At 42.1% G+C, this 16,592-nt stretch overlaps 1 protein-coding gene across 3 annotated transcripts in view; it reads right to left on the bottom strand.

The window, feature by feature from the left end:
• The window catches only part of LOC124544985 (putative uncharacterized protein DDB_G0282133), a 106,979-nt gene that overhangs the window by 8,675 nt on the left and 81,712 nt on the right, over positions 1 to 16,592 (bottom strand). Inside the window, exon 6 of one of the 3 annotated variants that reach the window (XM_047123743.1) lies at positions 3,282 to 3,464. The exons of the other annotated variants lie outside the window; for them this stretch is intronic. Coding sequence (XP_046979699.1) covers positions 3,300 to 3,464 — 165 coding nt within the window. The 3' untranslated portion in view covers positions 3,282 to 3,299. The remainder of the gene's footprint in view (positions 1 to 3,281; positions 3,465 to 16,592) is intronic. 3 annotated transcript variants of the gene reach the window in all.

The raw sequence follows: 16,592 nt of genomic DNA, 5'->3' as shown, positions 1-16,592 counted from the left end.
ACATAAAAGGGTGGATGATGTCGCCAAAGACATTTGAATATTTCTGTTGCTCCATTGTGCCTTCCAGAATGACAAGATCACCCAGGGAATGGCACAAAAACATTCCCCAAACCATAATGATGTTGCAGGGTATTTGTATTCAGATATTTTGTGCCATACATGCCAATGGTCCTTGGTCTGATGGAACATAAAACATGATTAATTTCAAAAATCCACCTGTTGCCACTCTGTGGGCATCTAGTTGTGGTGCTGGCTTGCAAATTTCAGCCTTCATTGCTGATATACAGCAGTCGACATGAGTGCGTGAATCAGGTAGATACACAGCAACCTTCGCTGAACGGTGACTGAGGAGACACTGTAGGTGGCCCCTTGGTTCATCTGGGTGGTTAGTTGCTCACTGCTGCATGGCTATTTGTCTGTACACATCTCTAGAGTCATTGTTCACCCCTGTCATCTGTGGTCCATGGTGCACCACAGCTGCCTCTCTGGGATAGAGCCATTTTGCCATTCACAGTATACTTTAACCGAGACACCATATTTATGAAAACTTGCCAGATATGTGCATACGCTGATGACATTGTTATAGCAGGAAGAAACATCAATACACTCCTAGAAACATACCGGACAATGTAAACAGAAGCCTTAAAAATTGGCCTCATAGTAAATGAAACAAAACAAAATATATGGTAATGTGACAATCTGAGGCCAGAAGAACCCCTAAAAACCTAAACATCAATGGGAAATGCTTCAATGGAGTGTCTTCTTTTAACTACTTGGGAGCCCTAATAAACAAATGACAACAGTATTGGAAAGGCTATAAGGGAAAGAATACAAGCAGGAAACAGAACTTACTTTGCAAACATGCAGCTTTTCAAAAATAGCCTTGTTACAAGAAAAACTAAACTGCTAATATATAATTCCTTAGTCCGTCCAGTTATCACATACGGCTCAGAGGTATGGACGTTGACAGAACACGATAAAAAGCACTAAGAAGCATTGAGCGGAAAATACTACGCAAAATCTATGGGCCAATAAGGGAGGAAGAAGGCTGGAGAATACGCTACAATGCCGAATTACAAGAGTTAATACAAGGCAGGGACATAGTAAAATTTGTGAAATCGCAGCGAATATGATGCCTTGGACACTTGGAGAGAATGGCAGAGGATAGAATTAAAAAAAAAAAAAAAGATGAAAGGTATGATCCATTCAGTTAGGCGAAAAAGGAGACCTAGAAGAAGATGGATCTACGAGGTAATAATGGATATCACCAATATGGGAGTTCGGGGGTGGAAAAGAGCAGCAAATAACCGAGAAGTGTGGAGGAAGATTGTTGAAGAAGCCAAGGCTCACCAAGGGCTGTAGTGCTACTGAAGAAGAAGTATACTTTAACCACAGTGTCACACAGTTTACCAACTTGGCTATTTTGGAAATGCTTCCACCCCTGGGCCAAAAACTAATGAGCATGCCCTTTGGATGTCAGATACATCATTTATCCACATTACGACTATGACTGCACTGCTTCTGTGTTCCCCTGACACGTTTAATATCCCCTCAATTACTAAAGCTGCCACCTACATCTGTGAGTGGTTACTGCTTGTTGATGTCAAAACATACATGGTGGTCAAATTAATGTGACTGGACAGTGCAGAAGCATCTCTTACTGTGCTGATATAAAGAGAACAGCGTTGGGTTATTTTGTATAATTTCACTTTTTATACCTTATGGAATTATCTTCTGGGGCAATGCATCTATAGTAAATAAAATGTTTATTCAGCAGAATGTGAACTGGAATTCTTATTCTCTCTTTCCAACACATTTACTCGCCCACGTGACAGTTGGTGGTGTTTGTTGTATAGCTGCATGTAAAATAGTAATGTACTGTAAACAGGGCTTTTCTTTTAGAGATAAGGGAAACTATTTTCTTTGAAAGTTACCAATGTAGTCAAAGTAAACATTAAACCACCAACTAGTTACAAATAGCAGCTATTTAATATAACTGAGGAAGCAGCTGGTTTTTATTTTATTTTATTTATTTATTTATTTTTTTATAAAAGTGGCTTTGCTTCAAGTTTACTTGATTAAATTCGTATGGTGTTAGAAAGAATAACACTAAAATGTATAACGCAGCACTGCTGTTATATCTAGGATGGGTGACAGGCACCAAGTAAAATCCACAAACCTCATTTCTGGCAATGCTACACTTCAAATGCGAGTTCAAAATACCTGCACTAATTTGAAACATTGCCAAGTATCGTTATCTACGCAAAAGGAAAAATAACTACTGATTCCCAACGCCAACCGAAGTCTGTCAATGGTTCAAATGGCTCTGAGCACTATGGGACTTAACAGCTGTGGTCATCAGTCCTCTAGAACTTAGAACTACTTAAACCTAACTAACCTAAGGACATCACACACATCCATGCCCGAGGCAGGATTCGAACCTGCGACCGTAGCAGTCTCGCGGTTCCGGACTGAGCGCCTAGAACCGCGAGACCACCGCGGCCGGCGAAGTCTGTCGAAACTGAAATTGTTATGAAGAAGGAAATTGATATTATGATTTTGTAGAGTTATCTGAGACTGCAGACGTGTGTGCAAGTTGCATTTCCGTGAGTGTGTGTGTGCGTGTTTGTGTGTGTGTCTACTGCTGACAAAGGCCTTACTGGCTGAAATCTATAATTGTGTGAATCTTTTTGTAGTGCCTATCGCGACTCAGCATATCTGCTATATGGTGAGTAGCAATTTTCGTTCTCTGATATATAGAAAATAGGTGTTTCAAGTACATTTAAGTCTACAAAATGGTGATAAAAATCTCGTAAGTCACAGAACATGGTTCATTGTAAGCCACAGATAATTTCTGAGTGAAAACATTACACTTTTGCGCAAACATGTAATAAAAACTCCTGCCTGGAGTATTGTCCTATGTACTAAAAATGAAGCATTTTAATATATTTGTTTCTTGAGGTAATAATGTATATTCACATTTAGGCATCCTTCCAGCTAAACTATACAACAGAATGGTATTTCACACTATTACACATCGGACATCCATGAGTCTCTCACTAACTTTCTTAAAAAAAAAAACTATGTTGTATGTCTGCGACATCAAATCCCGAATACCTTTACACTCTACACAACTAACTGATATTCACTTGCTTGGACCACGCAACGAGTTTTACAATGCCCAATCTCAAGTAAGGCCAGCCTCCTTTAAAATAGTTTAATTTCTTATTAAATAATTGATCAATGAGAATAAAATCACAAAAAAATTCTTTCAAGTTTACCATTCAATAGTAAAGAGGCTAATTTCTATGTTTCTTGTTTCCTTTTTTATTGTACTTTTCTGGTTTCTTTTCAGATTTCCTGTTATTTCCTTTTTGGTTTTTAAATTTCTTGTTATTTGGACACTGACGTTTCTCACGGCTGCCTGATTTACTGCGATCTTTAGGCTTATACTTTCCATGACCCTGTAAGGAATAGCAACATTCATACTGACTGTAGCAATGCGATGTTTCAATCACTAATATATTTTTCAAATTCAGTTTACTGAATGTTTTGATCAGTAATTAGTGCATTATATTTTATTATTTAAGAAAAAAATCTATGCCAGTCTAGAAGAAGAAAAACAGAAAAATTGTTATGCACAAATATGGAACAATGAGTGGGAATACTGATCACAACAAAAATCCAGATGACAGTATTGTTACCAGGAACATTGTCGTTTTGATAAAATGGTTCTCAAGCACACAATTTTTATGGTGGCAGGAGGCATTGAGCAGTCAACAGCCACATGAAAAAGATTCCAATCATTGCTAGTATTGTGTGTGTGTGTGTGTGTGTGTGTGTGTGTGTGTGTGTGTGTGTGTGTGTGTGTATGTGTGAGAGAGAGAGAGAGAGAGAGAGAGAGAGAGAGATTGTCCCAGTGTTGCAGCTCAACTCTGCTGTGGGGTGTGGCAGGTGGAGTAAGTGACAGAAAAAGGAAGAGGGCAGATGAAGAAAGTGGTGGAGTGAGGGAGAGCTGGTTGCAAGGAAGGAAAGGAAGAACAGGAACATGATAGATGGGAAACTTGTGAGTTTGTCCTTGCTCAGGAAGATAAAGTTGCATCTAAGACACAAAGTTGAGGAATGGGTTGGAAGAGGTGAAAACACAGCAGAGGAAGGACTACAGAGAAGAGTGTGGGTGCAGGTTAATGGTGTAAAGTGGGAGGCACGGAGACAGATGTGGAGGGGGGGTACGCAAAGGAGCTAGTGAAGATAAGTGCCCAGGGGATTGCAGGATCAGGATGTGTGTTTAGAATGTGTTGCCACAGGTTGTGAAGCAGAAATTGAAGACGAACATTTTGTGCTCAGTACCATGTTCTGCTACTACACTGTCAACTTTCCCCTTTGTTAGTTTGGCTGTGGCCAACCACTGGGATGGAAGGCATGTTAGTGGTAATGCTACAAAAAGATGCTGTTGATTAGCTACAACAGATTTTACATATGACATTACTGCGTTCACAGGTGGCTCTCCCATTGATAAGGATAGAGTATGAAACTGATAAGATTGGAATAGGATGCACTGTGTAGGTGCATAGGACAGATCATGCCGGGGTCTTTAGCATGGATGTGATCCATTTCGAAAGGATATTCCTCATTTCAGGGAATAATGAAAGACAGGCCATACAAGCACAGTGGAGGACATGACTCACTTGTTCCAGTCTGGGATGATACTGTGTACAGAGAACAATGCTCATTTGCAACTGGTCTGTGGGTGACTGGGGAGTTAGGAGCATGTGTGGACATACATATGAGATCTGTTTATGCACTAGAACTGGAGGGTAACGCATTTCTGTGAAGGACCTATGGGCAATGCATCTATGGTGATCAGCAATCCCTTTCCCATTATGCCAAACATCTTAACAAGGCTTTTACGGACATGCACTATCCAAAAAGTATCCTTTGAGCCCACAATACTCCCTGAACATACAACCAAATTCATCAGACCCTAGACCTCTCACATCACTCCAATACTCTACATCCACACTAGTTTCTTCAGAATCTTCCTTGTAGCTATCTCCTCCTCCCGTCCTCCCAAATAATTAATAAAATGAAAAAGATAATTCTCAATCCACTCCTAACTGTCATTATATGCATAATACAATTTCCTTCCTCTGTGTATCAGGGCAGCCTCACCAGCCCTCATCTACACCTCCCTTCCTTTCTTTACTCCGCTTCCTTTGTTCTTCTCACTCACTCCACTGAACATATATCCTCATCCCAGACTGACACTGTAACCACCTGCGTCTGTTTTTGTTACAGCCTTGAGAAAGGACTTCATCCAATATGTGAGCAATCATTTTAATTTAGTTTGCTGGCCTGTCAACTGCCCAACTATACTGAAGTGGTTACCTCCAATCCTTCCATTACCTCTATTTTATTTATGACTTAATACTGACATATGATGACCCTGGGGGCATGGAACTGTTCAAAGGCATCACGGAATTTAAATAAGGTTTCAGTTGTGGTTTCACTACCCTTAAAAACCTGTGTTAACCTAACATGGAAAGAAGACTCCATACAACAACGAACCTTCCTCAATTGCCTAAGCAGTTGACCCTCTATGATGTAAAATGTCTGCAATTCTGTCAACAATGTCCAGCAAAGTGACAGACATATTCCTATATCATTTCATCAAAAGGTGGCAATTGAAATTTTTTTTAAAAATATATGGCTTTCATAAATATGAGATTTTGTTCTATTCCTCACTTCACCTGTGGTCATGGTGACATTCCAGGAAGAGCACTTAACTCTAAAGCTTGGAAGCCCGGGATCAACCCTGGGTAGATATGGGGATTTTTCCTCATTCAAGTCCATCCATATGGTGCTAGGCCTACTCAACCTGATATCAAATGAGTACTGGAAATCTTTTCCAATGGGAAAGGATGGCAGGGGTGAAGGGCCCACTACCCTCCACCTCCTCGTGTCACAGGGAAGGAAGACTGCACTGTACATCCAGTCGCCAATAACCCAGTCATGGGCTTACGCCTCAAACTTACCTATCTCAATTAACCAGACTTTTATTTCTTTCCAAATGTGGGGTTATTTCTACTTCACCCTGCACTTTCGTGGTTTAATCCAATATTCACTGATTCATCTTTGTATTCTTTGACAGTGTACTTACAAAATATTTGGAGTTTGAGACAAATACACATATTTATAAAGATGCCAGGCTTTTTCACTCTCTGTTATTGGGGATATCAACTTTTTCTTTTAAATTTTCAGTTTTAGAGTCAAAAGTTTGGAAGGTTATCTACATTCAGCTTGACAAATACTCCATCCTTAGTTTATCTCAACTGAAATTAGTAACCACTTCCCTTAACAAATTCCTTTTTGTGAGGAATAAGACAATTATGTTGTGCTGAGTCCTATCTAGTTATAAGTCGTCTTTGTTTCAGCTCACTCTGATCCAGCATTGCTAATCTGAACACTCATGCAACAAATTCAGTTAAGTATATGAACTTCATTAAACAAGATTTTGCCAATATTATATTCTTTACTAGCAAGCCTGGCAATGCTTTGCAATTACTAAGTATGTATCGGAAATGGACAAAGAAACTAATCCCCTCCTCCTCCCTCTTCTCTCAGTTAATCCCATCCTCCTTCCTGTCTCTCTGTCCATCACCTCCTATCCTTTCTCTCTATCCATCTCCTCTTTCCCCCTTTCTATGTCCCCCCCTCCCCTGACCAAGACCCTTGTAAGTACAAATGAAACCTCGAATGCAAATTGAAGTTGCTTAAAATGAATGGGTAAACTGGTTGTGGTCTTTGGCAACCTCTCCACCTGATTCACTGGGTGACAATAGGGGTTTCAATGACATTATCTTCACAACTTTCCAGTATTCTGATAAAACCAACTGTAAGGCAAAAAACAGAACATCACACTGTTCTGATTAATGAAATGAAAACTATTTGTTTATAATTACATATAACGAAAACAAATATGTATGAGAGAAACTATTTACCTAATGGTTTAAATGCCCTGGTACGTTTAAATGCCCTGGTACTGTAGTTAAAAATGACAGCAGTAAAGAAAATGAAACCACACATTTTCGCAGCACAGCATTTTATTTCTTCCAGCTGATTTTAACTGAAAACCTGCACACTGTTACTGCCTGATTGTTTATCACAATACCACGTAAAAAGTTGAAGTAAATCAATTGATCAAGAACTCCGGGAGATTTATGAATTTGAACAAATAAACATTTACAATTTTATTTACATGGAAGGTGTCCTGAAGAGTGCTACATGCATCACAATGTTATGCTTCTTTTTATGTGTAAAATTAGCATTATAAATACATTCACAATAATTTTACACTAGCATTCATATAGTTCATACAAGTACTGTAGTGTTTTCTACATTTCTGAAACAACAGCCACCAACAATTTCACTCGCAAATCTTTTCCAGTATCCATAGTAACGGACAGTAGAATAGGATCTCTTTAGTTTCTAAATTTATGTGTACTATCTTTGAAGTGAGTGAGTGAGAGTAAGTGTGTGTGTGTGTGTGTGTGTGTGTGTGTGTGTGTGTGTGTGTGTGACAGAGAGAGAGAGAGAGAGAGAGAGAGAGAGAGAGAGGGGGGGGGGAGGGGGGGGGAGGGAGGGAAGATTGAGAGAGAGCACTCCATACTGTCACTTAATCCTTGTAAACCATTTGCCTTAATCTTACTAATGTAACAATAGCCATTTTTAATTTTGGTGATGAATTTTTGTTGCTATAAGTGCTTTACAGATCAAACTCACTAGTCATCAGTTCATAAATTTTCAAATATAGCCAGTTCATTATGATGAGGTACTAAAATTTACCTAGTCTTATCAGTGATCATGAAGCTGTTAAATTAATGCAAAGAGATAGCACATAAAACAATATTAAGAAGTCTAAATAAACACAGAAAAAACCCTGCCACAGTGGCCCCATTCCACAAATCCAACAGGATCTCCAGTCCCTCCTCAAATCCTTAGGCTCGGCCCATAACCTCTCCCCTGAAACTCTCTCTCTCCTCACACCTACCATCTACATGCTTTCTAAAATCCAACAAACCAACCTCCCAGGAGAAAAGCACTGCTCTTGCGGACCATGACCTTTAGCCTATTACCCGTAACCTGCCCTCCTGCACCATCCAGTCACATTACTTTGACCATCTGTCAAAAACCTCAATAACCAACTTTGCATCACAGACCACTGTGAAACATGAAGGAAGAGAATTAATGAGGCTCTGGGCATTACTGAAAGGGGGGATGTGTAGCCATGCCAACTCCATCTGTCGTGGTCAGTAGCACTTGAGGATCCATGGTGCGAATAGCCTGATCGAGGTGGTTCTACAGATTCTCGACTGGGTTTATATCCAGGGAGTTGGGTAACCAGAAAATTATCGTACTCATCCTGGCGCTCTCTGAAGCAAAGCACGTACACTGCAAACTGTGTGGCACATCGTGTTGTCCTGATTGTAGATGCCGCCATTGTGTTGAGGACAAACTACATATAGGGGTCAACATGGCCCCAAAGATAGATGCATACTTGTGTTGATTGATTGTGCCTTCCAGAATGACAAGATTACCTAGGGAATGCCACAGAAACACTCCCCAGAACATAATGCTCCCTCCTGCAGCCTGGACCTTCCAATGATTGTCGCGGGATATTTGCTTTCAAACATTTCCCGCTGTACACACCAAACACTTCATGTTGCACATCAACACCCGTTATGAGTACATGAACCAGGCACCTGATGCGGAGGCCCATTGGCAGCAACGTTTGCTGAAAGATCATTGAGGTGACACTGTTGGTAGGCCTTTGGTTCATACAAGTTGCCAGTTGCTCAACTGCTGCATGTTTATTTACCGATGCACTTTTCTGCAGCCATCGTTAACCTGTCATCTATGGTCCATGGCGCACCAAAGTTGCTGCAGCACTGGTTTCAGATAGTGCCATTTTGCCAAACATGGTGGCATGTAAGCAGTTGACAATCTTAGCCATTTTGAAAATGCTCCCATCCTTTGCCCAAAAGCCAATGATCATGCCATTTTGGACATCAGATAAATCACTCCATTTCCAAACTATGACTGTAATTCACATTCACCCCAACACAATGCATAACCTCCGCTGATAGTGCAGCCATCTGCGACTGACTACTGCATGCTCTAGTTGAACATAGGCTATGGTCACACTAATGTGACTGGACTGTGTGTATAAAAGACACCAACCATTTCCTCCACCAACTCTTGACAATTCTTTTACCATACGGCACTGTGCTTATCACTCTTGATAGCACCTCCCTTTACACTTACATCACCAATGCCCATGGTGTTGCTACTACTGAATCCCATTTGCTTCACCTCGTCACCATCAACCCAACAAGTCACATTCCTCGAAGTTGACTTCCACCATCAGGAAGGCTACATCAGAACCTACCAACCACCAGCAATACCTTCACTTTGACGACTACCACCCACTCCATATATCACAGTTACCCACCATTGTCACATCTGAAGAAATGAGCAGTCCCTCCTCAAATATACCAAGGGTGTCACTGAAGCCTTCACATATCATAATTATACTAACAGACTTGTCTAGAAACAAGATCTCCCGTGCCTTGTCTCGCCAGTCCCCTACCATTTTCCTACTTATTCACTGTCTGGGCACAAAGAAGCACACTTCTCATGGCTCAGTACTGCCCAGGACTGGAGCAACTGAATCACATTCTCTGCCACAGTTTCGACTACCTCTCACTGTGCCCTGAAATAAGGAATATCCTACCCCTATCTTTCCCACCCCTTGCACAGTGGTATTCTGTCACCATTGAACATACATATCCTCCTCATTCATCCCAACTCAACTCCTGCTCCCAACCCCTTGCCTCATAGCTCATAACCCTGCAATAGATCTACATTCAAGGCCAGCCTCACCACCATCACTTACTGCAGTCTGGGCACAGGGATCTCCTATCCCATCAAAGCCAGAGCTACCCGTGAAAGCAGACGTGTCATCTACAAACTAAGATGCAACCACTGTGCTGTTTTCAAACCTGGGCATAACAACTAACAAGCTGGCTGTCCACACCAACAAAACAGTGGCCCAGAGACAGCTGAACCACCCAGTTGCTGAACATGTTGCCCAACACAATGTACTTCACTTCACTGTCTGCTTCACTGCCTGCGCTATCTGGATCCCTTCTACCAACACCAGTTTTTCTGAATTGCAATGTCATGAACACTCCCTGCAACTTAACCTATGTTCCCATAACCCCCTGGCCTCAACCTTTGTTAGATCTTGTCCTCAACTTACCTACTCTCCCTACTCCAAAGCAGCTTCTATTCCAAACATGTACCAACTAGTCAGTTCCCATTCTCTACCCCCCTCCACAACTACATGCAGCATCCTCACACTGACCATGCCCTTGCATGCTCTCAGATGCAGTACTACACCCATCCCATGTCATTCCTCCTCCTTACCCCCAACACCCACACTGGGTTGCTGCTCCCATCAGGCACAGTTACAACTCAGTCCCAATTACACTGACCAGGGACAGTGGTTGCGCAAGTTTTTTCTACTTTAGAAAAAGGCCTTTTGACCAAAATCTTAAATATATAGCAGTCTTTTCATTGTGCCTCTCTGTGACTTAAGTGTTCCCTCTATACCGTGAGCAGCAATCTATCCTTTTCAAAATACTGTAATCACGAGTTGATTATTTGCCTGTTTTAGGGACCACAATACTAATCCCTTGCTACAACATGGATGGATCAGTTAATTTACCACTGAAAAATATGGCAACTGGCTCACCATTCACATTTGTTGTTTAATAATAATAAACTACCACCACCAGTTATTTAAAGAATTGAACTTCCACATATAAACGATTTCCAATATCTGATTACATTGATGTTAAGCACATACGTGAGAAAAAGTTTAGAAAAGGTTTGAAATTAAATTAAAAGTTTCTTGAAAGTCATGAAGTGTTCTCATTATCAAACACTGGGGGAGAATAGTCTAAACAAAATCTAGTTTTTCACACATCTCAGCGTATATAACATTTCTTTGCTACTAACTCTTATTTAATACATATTTTTTAACAGTATCCACACATACCACTGAATGTGCATGCAAAATTATATCACTGTACAACACACAGCTCAAAAATGTCTGCTTGTGTCTGTGTATGTGCGGATGGATGTGTGTGTGTGTGTGTGTGCGAGTGTATACCTGTCCCTTTTTCCCCCTAAGGTAAGTCTTTCCGCTCCCTGGATTGGAATGACTCCTTACCCTCTCCCTTAAAACCCACATCCTTTCGTCTTTCCCTCTCCTTCCCTCTATCCTGACGAAGCAGCCGTTGGTTTGTGAAAGCTAGAATTTTGTGTGTATGTTTGTGTGTCTAATGACCTACCAGCGCTTTTGTTTGGTAAGTCTCATCATCTTTGTTTTTAGATATATTTTTCCCACGTGGAATGTTTCCCTCTATTATATTCATTATTTTTTGTGCTACTCTAAGGCTTTGAAATGGATAGTGTAAGTAATTATGCTTCCAGTATTGTACACTCCTGGAAATTGAAATAAGAACACCGTGAATTCATTGTCCCAGGAAGGGGAAACTTTATTGACACATTCCTGGGGTCAGATACATCACATGATCACACTGACAGAACCACAGGCACATAGACACAGGCAACAGAGCATGCACAATGTCGGCACTAGTACAGTGTATATCCACCTTTCGCAGCAATGCAGGCTGCTATTCTCCCATGGAGACGATCGTAGAGATGCTGGATGTAGTCCTGTGGAACGGCTTGCCATGCCATTTCCACCTGGCGCCTCAGTTGGACCAGCGTTCGTGCTGGACGTGCAGACCGTGTGAGACGACGCTTCATCCAGTCCCAAACATGCTCAATGGGGGACAGATCCGGAGATCTTGCTGGCCAGGGTAGTTGACTTACACCTTCTAGAGCACGTTGGGTGGCACGGGATACATGCGGACGTGCATTGTCCTTTGGAACAGCAAGTTCCCTTGCCGGTCTAGGAATGGTAGAACGATGGGTTCGATGACGGTTTGGATGTACCGTGCACTATTCAGTGTCCCCTCGACGATCACCAGTGGTGTACGGCCAGTGTAGGAGATCGCTCCCCACACCATGATGCCGGGTGTTGGCCCTGTGTGCCTCGGTCGTATGCAGTCCTGATTGTGGTGCTCACCTGCACGGCGCCAAACACGCATACGACCATCATTGGCACCAAGGCAGAAGCGACTCTCATCGCTGAAGACGACACGTCTCCATTCGTCCCTCCATTCACGCCTGTCGCGACACCACTGGAGGCGGGCTGCACGATGTTGGGGCGTGAGCGGAAGACGGCCTAACGGTGTGCGGGACCGAAGCCCAGCTTCATGGAGACGGTTGCGAATGGTCCTCGCCGATACCCCAGGAGCAACAGTGTCCCTAATTTGCTGGGAAGTGGCGGTGCGGTCCCCTACGGCACTGCGTAGGATCCTACGGTCTTGGCGTGCATCCGTGCGTCGCTGCGGTCCGGTCCCAGGTCGACGAGCACGTGCACCTTCCGCCGACCACAGGCGACAACATCGATGTACTGTGGAGACCTCACGCCCCACGTGTTGAGCAATTCGGCGGTACGTCCACCCGGCCTCCCGCATGCCCACTATACGCCCTCGCTCAAAGTCCGTCAACTGCACATACGGTTCACGTCCACGCTGTCGCGGCATGCTACCAGTGTTAAAGACTGCAATGGAGCTCCGTATGCCACGGCAAACTGGCTGACACTGACGGCGGCGGTGCACAAATGCTGCGCAGCTAGCGCCATTCGACGGCCAACACCGTGGTTCCTGGTGTGTCCGCTGTGCCGTGCGTGTGATCATTGCTTGTACAGCCCTCTCGCAGTGTCCGGAGCAAGTATGGTGGGTCTGACACACCGGTGTCAATGTGTTCTTTTTTCCATTTCCAGGAGTGTATTTATGAATGTGACAGTTGTTAAGACCTGTGATCGAGTGTCGAGAACAAACTGCACAAGTGAGTAAAGGTATTGTATGGGTGTAGTCTGTTTGTCTGCAAGGGGTTTTATAATGGGCACCACTTATTATTCTTATTACACTGTTCTGAGTAGTGTGCATTTTCTTCTTTAGTGAAGAGTTGCTCCAGAATATGATGGTGTAAAAATAAAATTTGTGACAGTTAACTTTAACAATGCCTCTCTCCAAGGTCTGCTCATACCTATAAAGCAAAAGTTGCAATGGTTGGACATTTAAGATCTGTAATATGTAAATTCCTGTTCCAGATCTTGTCAATAAAACATATGATATTTAAAAATTCTCTTTAGTGTTATTGAGTTTTCACTCGTTGTTTTTTTTTTTTTTTTTTTTTTTTCCCCCCCCCAGTGTGGTCAGACATTATAAAGTACAAAAGCAATATTTATTGTTTTTTAATCCAAGTTCAGTAACAGATCACTTGCAGAGAACCAGCAAATAACTTTTATCCACATTCTGGAACACTTAAAAGTTTCAGCATTAGGCCATATAAAACTTGCATCATTAGCAATGTGAACTCTGAGCCATGTAGAAAGTAAGTGTACTAGACCCCACGTTTCTAAAAAAAAGGAAAAGCCTACTTGGGGGAAAAAAACTGTAGAATATGTTTCCATATAATCACCATCTCATTCAGTGCAAGTGGTGAGCCATGGCAAATGTTTCTTTATGTCCTCCTTGAAAAACTCTCCCCCCCATCTCTTTCCCCCACTACGTAACCTCTATCTTTATCTGTTCACTGGTTAAAAATTTAATTCCTTCTCAGAGGTGAAAAGATGATAATCTGAAGGTGTGAAGTCAGGACAATATGGGGCTGGTTCAAAACATTCCAACCAAATGAGTTCAAGAGCACCTTTGCGACTAAGGGTTGGGGAGAATGGGCATTGTCGTGCAACAAGCACACAGAGGGGTGTCTGCATTGCCCTCCTTTTGTTTTGAATGTTCCTTATGAGCATTTTTCTCACAATATTATTGTGTACTGATTGTCTCCCACAGAGGCGGAAACTTGACCAAAATGATGCCTTTTCAGTCCCAAAACACTGAGTCCATGATTTTTTTTGACTGGAATTGTGGTTTTTAATTTTCTGGAAGATGTGGGATTCCAAATCGGTTTTACAGAGAGTACTCTACTGCATTGGCTCCTTACTTATCGCGAATCTCTTGCCCAACGTAAAGTCCCGAGCGACTGGAAAAAAGTGCAGGTGACGCCTGTATATAAGAAGGGTAGGACGGATCCTCAAAATTACACACCAATATCCTTAACATCGGTTTGTTGCAGGATTCTCGAACATATTCTCAGTTCGAATATAATGAATTTCCTTGAGACAGAGAAGTTGCTGTCCATACATCAGCACGGCTTTAGAAAGCATCGCTCCTGCGAAACGCAACTTGCCCTTTTTTCACATGATATCTTGCGAACCATGGATGAAGGGTATCAGACGGATGCCATATTCCTTGACTTCCATGCGAACCATGGATGAAGGGTATCAGACGGATGCCATATTCCTTGACTTCCGGAAAACGTTTGACTCGGTGCCCCATTGCAGACTTCTAACTAAGGTACGAGCATATGGGATTGGTTCCCAAGTATGTGAGTGGCTCGAAGACTTCTTAAGTAATAAAACCCAGTACGTTGTCCTCGATGGTGAGTGTTCATCGGAGGTGAGGGTATCATCTGGAGTGCCCCAGGGAATGTGCTAGGTCCGCTGTTGTTTTCTATCTACATAAATGATCTTTTGGATAGGGTGGATAGCAATGTGCGGCTGTTTGCTGATAATGATGTGGTGTACAGGAAGGTGTCATCGTCGAGTCACTGTGGAGGATACAAGATGACTTGGACAGGATTTGTGATTGGTGTAAAGAATGGCAGCTAACTCTAAATATAGATAAAAGTAAATTAATGCAGATGAATAGGAAAAAGAATCCTGTAATGTTTGAATACTCCACTAGTAGTGTAGCGCTTGACACAGTCATGTCGATTAAATATTTGGGCGTAACATTGCAGAGTGATATGAAGTGGGACAAGCATGTAATGGCAGTTGTAGGGAAGGCAGATAGTCGTCTTCATTTCATTGGTAGAATTTTGGGAAGATGTGGTTCATCTGTAAAGGAGACCGCTTATAAAACACTAATACGACCTATTCTTGAGTACTGCTCGAGCGTTTGGGATCCCTATCAGGTCGGATTGAGGCAGAACATAGAAGCAATTCAAAGGCGGGCTGCTAGATTTGTTACTAATAGGTTTGATCATCACGCGAGTGTTACGGAAATGCTTCAGGAACTTGGGTGGGAGTCTCTAGAGGAAAGGAGGCGTTCTTTTCGTGAATCGCTACTGAGGAAATTTAGAGAACCAGCATTTGAGGCTGACTGCAGTACAATTTTACTGTCGCCAACTTACATTTCGCGGAAAGACCACAAAGATAAGATAAGAGAGATTAGGCCTCGTAGAGAGGCATATAGGCAGTCATTTTTCCCTTGTTCTGTTTGGGAGTGGAACAGGGAGAGAAAATGGTAGTTGTGATACGAGGTACCCTCCGCCACGTGCCGTATGGTGGATTGCGAAGTATGTATGTAGATGTACATGTGACAGCATTGTGACAATTGTTTTTTTTGTCTTGGGCTTGTAATGAGCTATCCACCTCCAGTCACAGAGTTGAGAAAATCCTCATCTTCCAATTCAAAAAGTCGCTCAATAATCTTGCAGGCAATACTCACCCGTTTTTCTTGTGCTGCTCTTTCAGCTATTTTGGGACCAGTCTTGCATGCAGTTTGTGGTACTCCAGTGTTTCTGCAAGTGTCTCACAAAAGAGTTCTGGAGAGTTGGGGACACATTGCTGAAATTTCGTCCACCATCAATCGGCAGTCTTCACGAACAATTTCCTCGAATTTTTTTCACACACCAACTCATCAGTCAAAATGGAAAGTATTCCACTCCTCTGTTTGTTTTTAACATTTGTTCTGCCTCCACTAAACACCCCACACCACATAAACAAACTTGTTCTGTCCATAAGACCTTTGCTGTAAACCGTTCCGATTTGTCAAAAAATTACAGTAGATGTCATTCCCTCTATGATTAGGAAGTGGGTCAAAACATGGGGCTCACACTTGATGAGATTTTTTACTGACATCTTTCATGCAACTGGGCAATAAAACATGAGTTTATTTACTACCGTGTTCCTGTAATGCTCGCTCTCATCTGAGGTTACCTGCCTACCACTCAGGTGTTGCTAACCCCAAAAAACAGAAATTCACAGTAAACTTACTTTCTGAATATGCCTTGCATACAAGCTTCTTGGATACATGAAGGCATATCAGTTATAAACTGATCTAAAAATGTTTTGCAACACCTAAATATGTGCCAACATGTGTGGGCTTAGAGTCAAGAGGACCGGGAAACTAAAAAATAAGGCTTATGAAACTGAAAAGATACATTCACCGTGAAATAAAAACAAAAATAAATGCAATCTGATCAAGAGTGCACGCTTCTTAAATCAAAATCTGATGCTGAGTGCTATCCAATAATGTGTTGTCCAC

The sequence above is a fragment of the Schistocerca americana genome, chromosome 8 (assembly GCF_021461395.2).
Source record: "Schistocerca americana isolate TAMUIC-IGC-003095 chromosome 8, iqSchAmer2.1, whole genome shotgun sequence".
In the NCBI taxonomy this organism is placed as follows: Eukaryota; Metazoa; Arthropoda; class Insecta; order Orthoptera; family Acrididae; genus Schistocerca; species Schistocerca americana.
The sequence above is the reverse complement of the archived record's forward strand: the minus strand, read 5'-3'. Positions and strand labels throughout refer to the sequence as shown.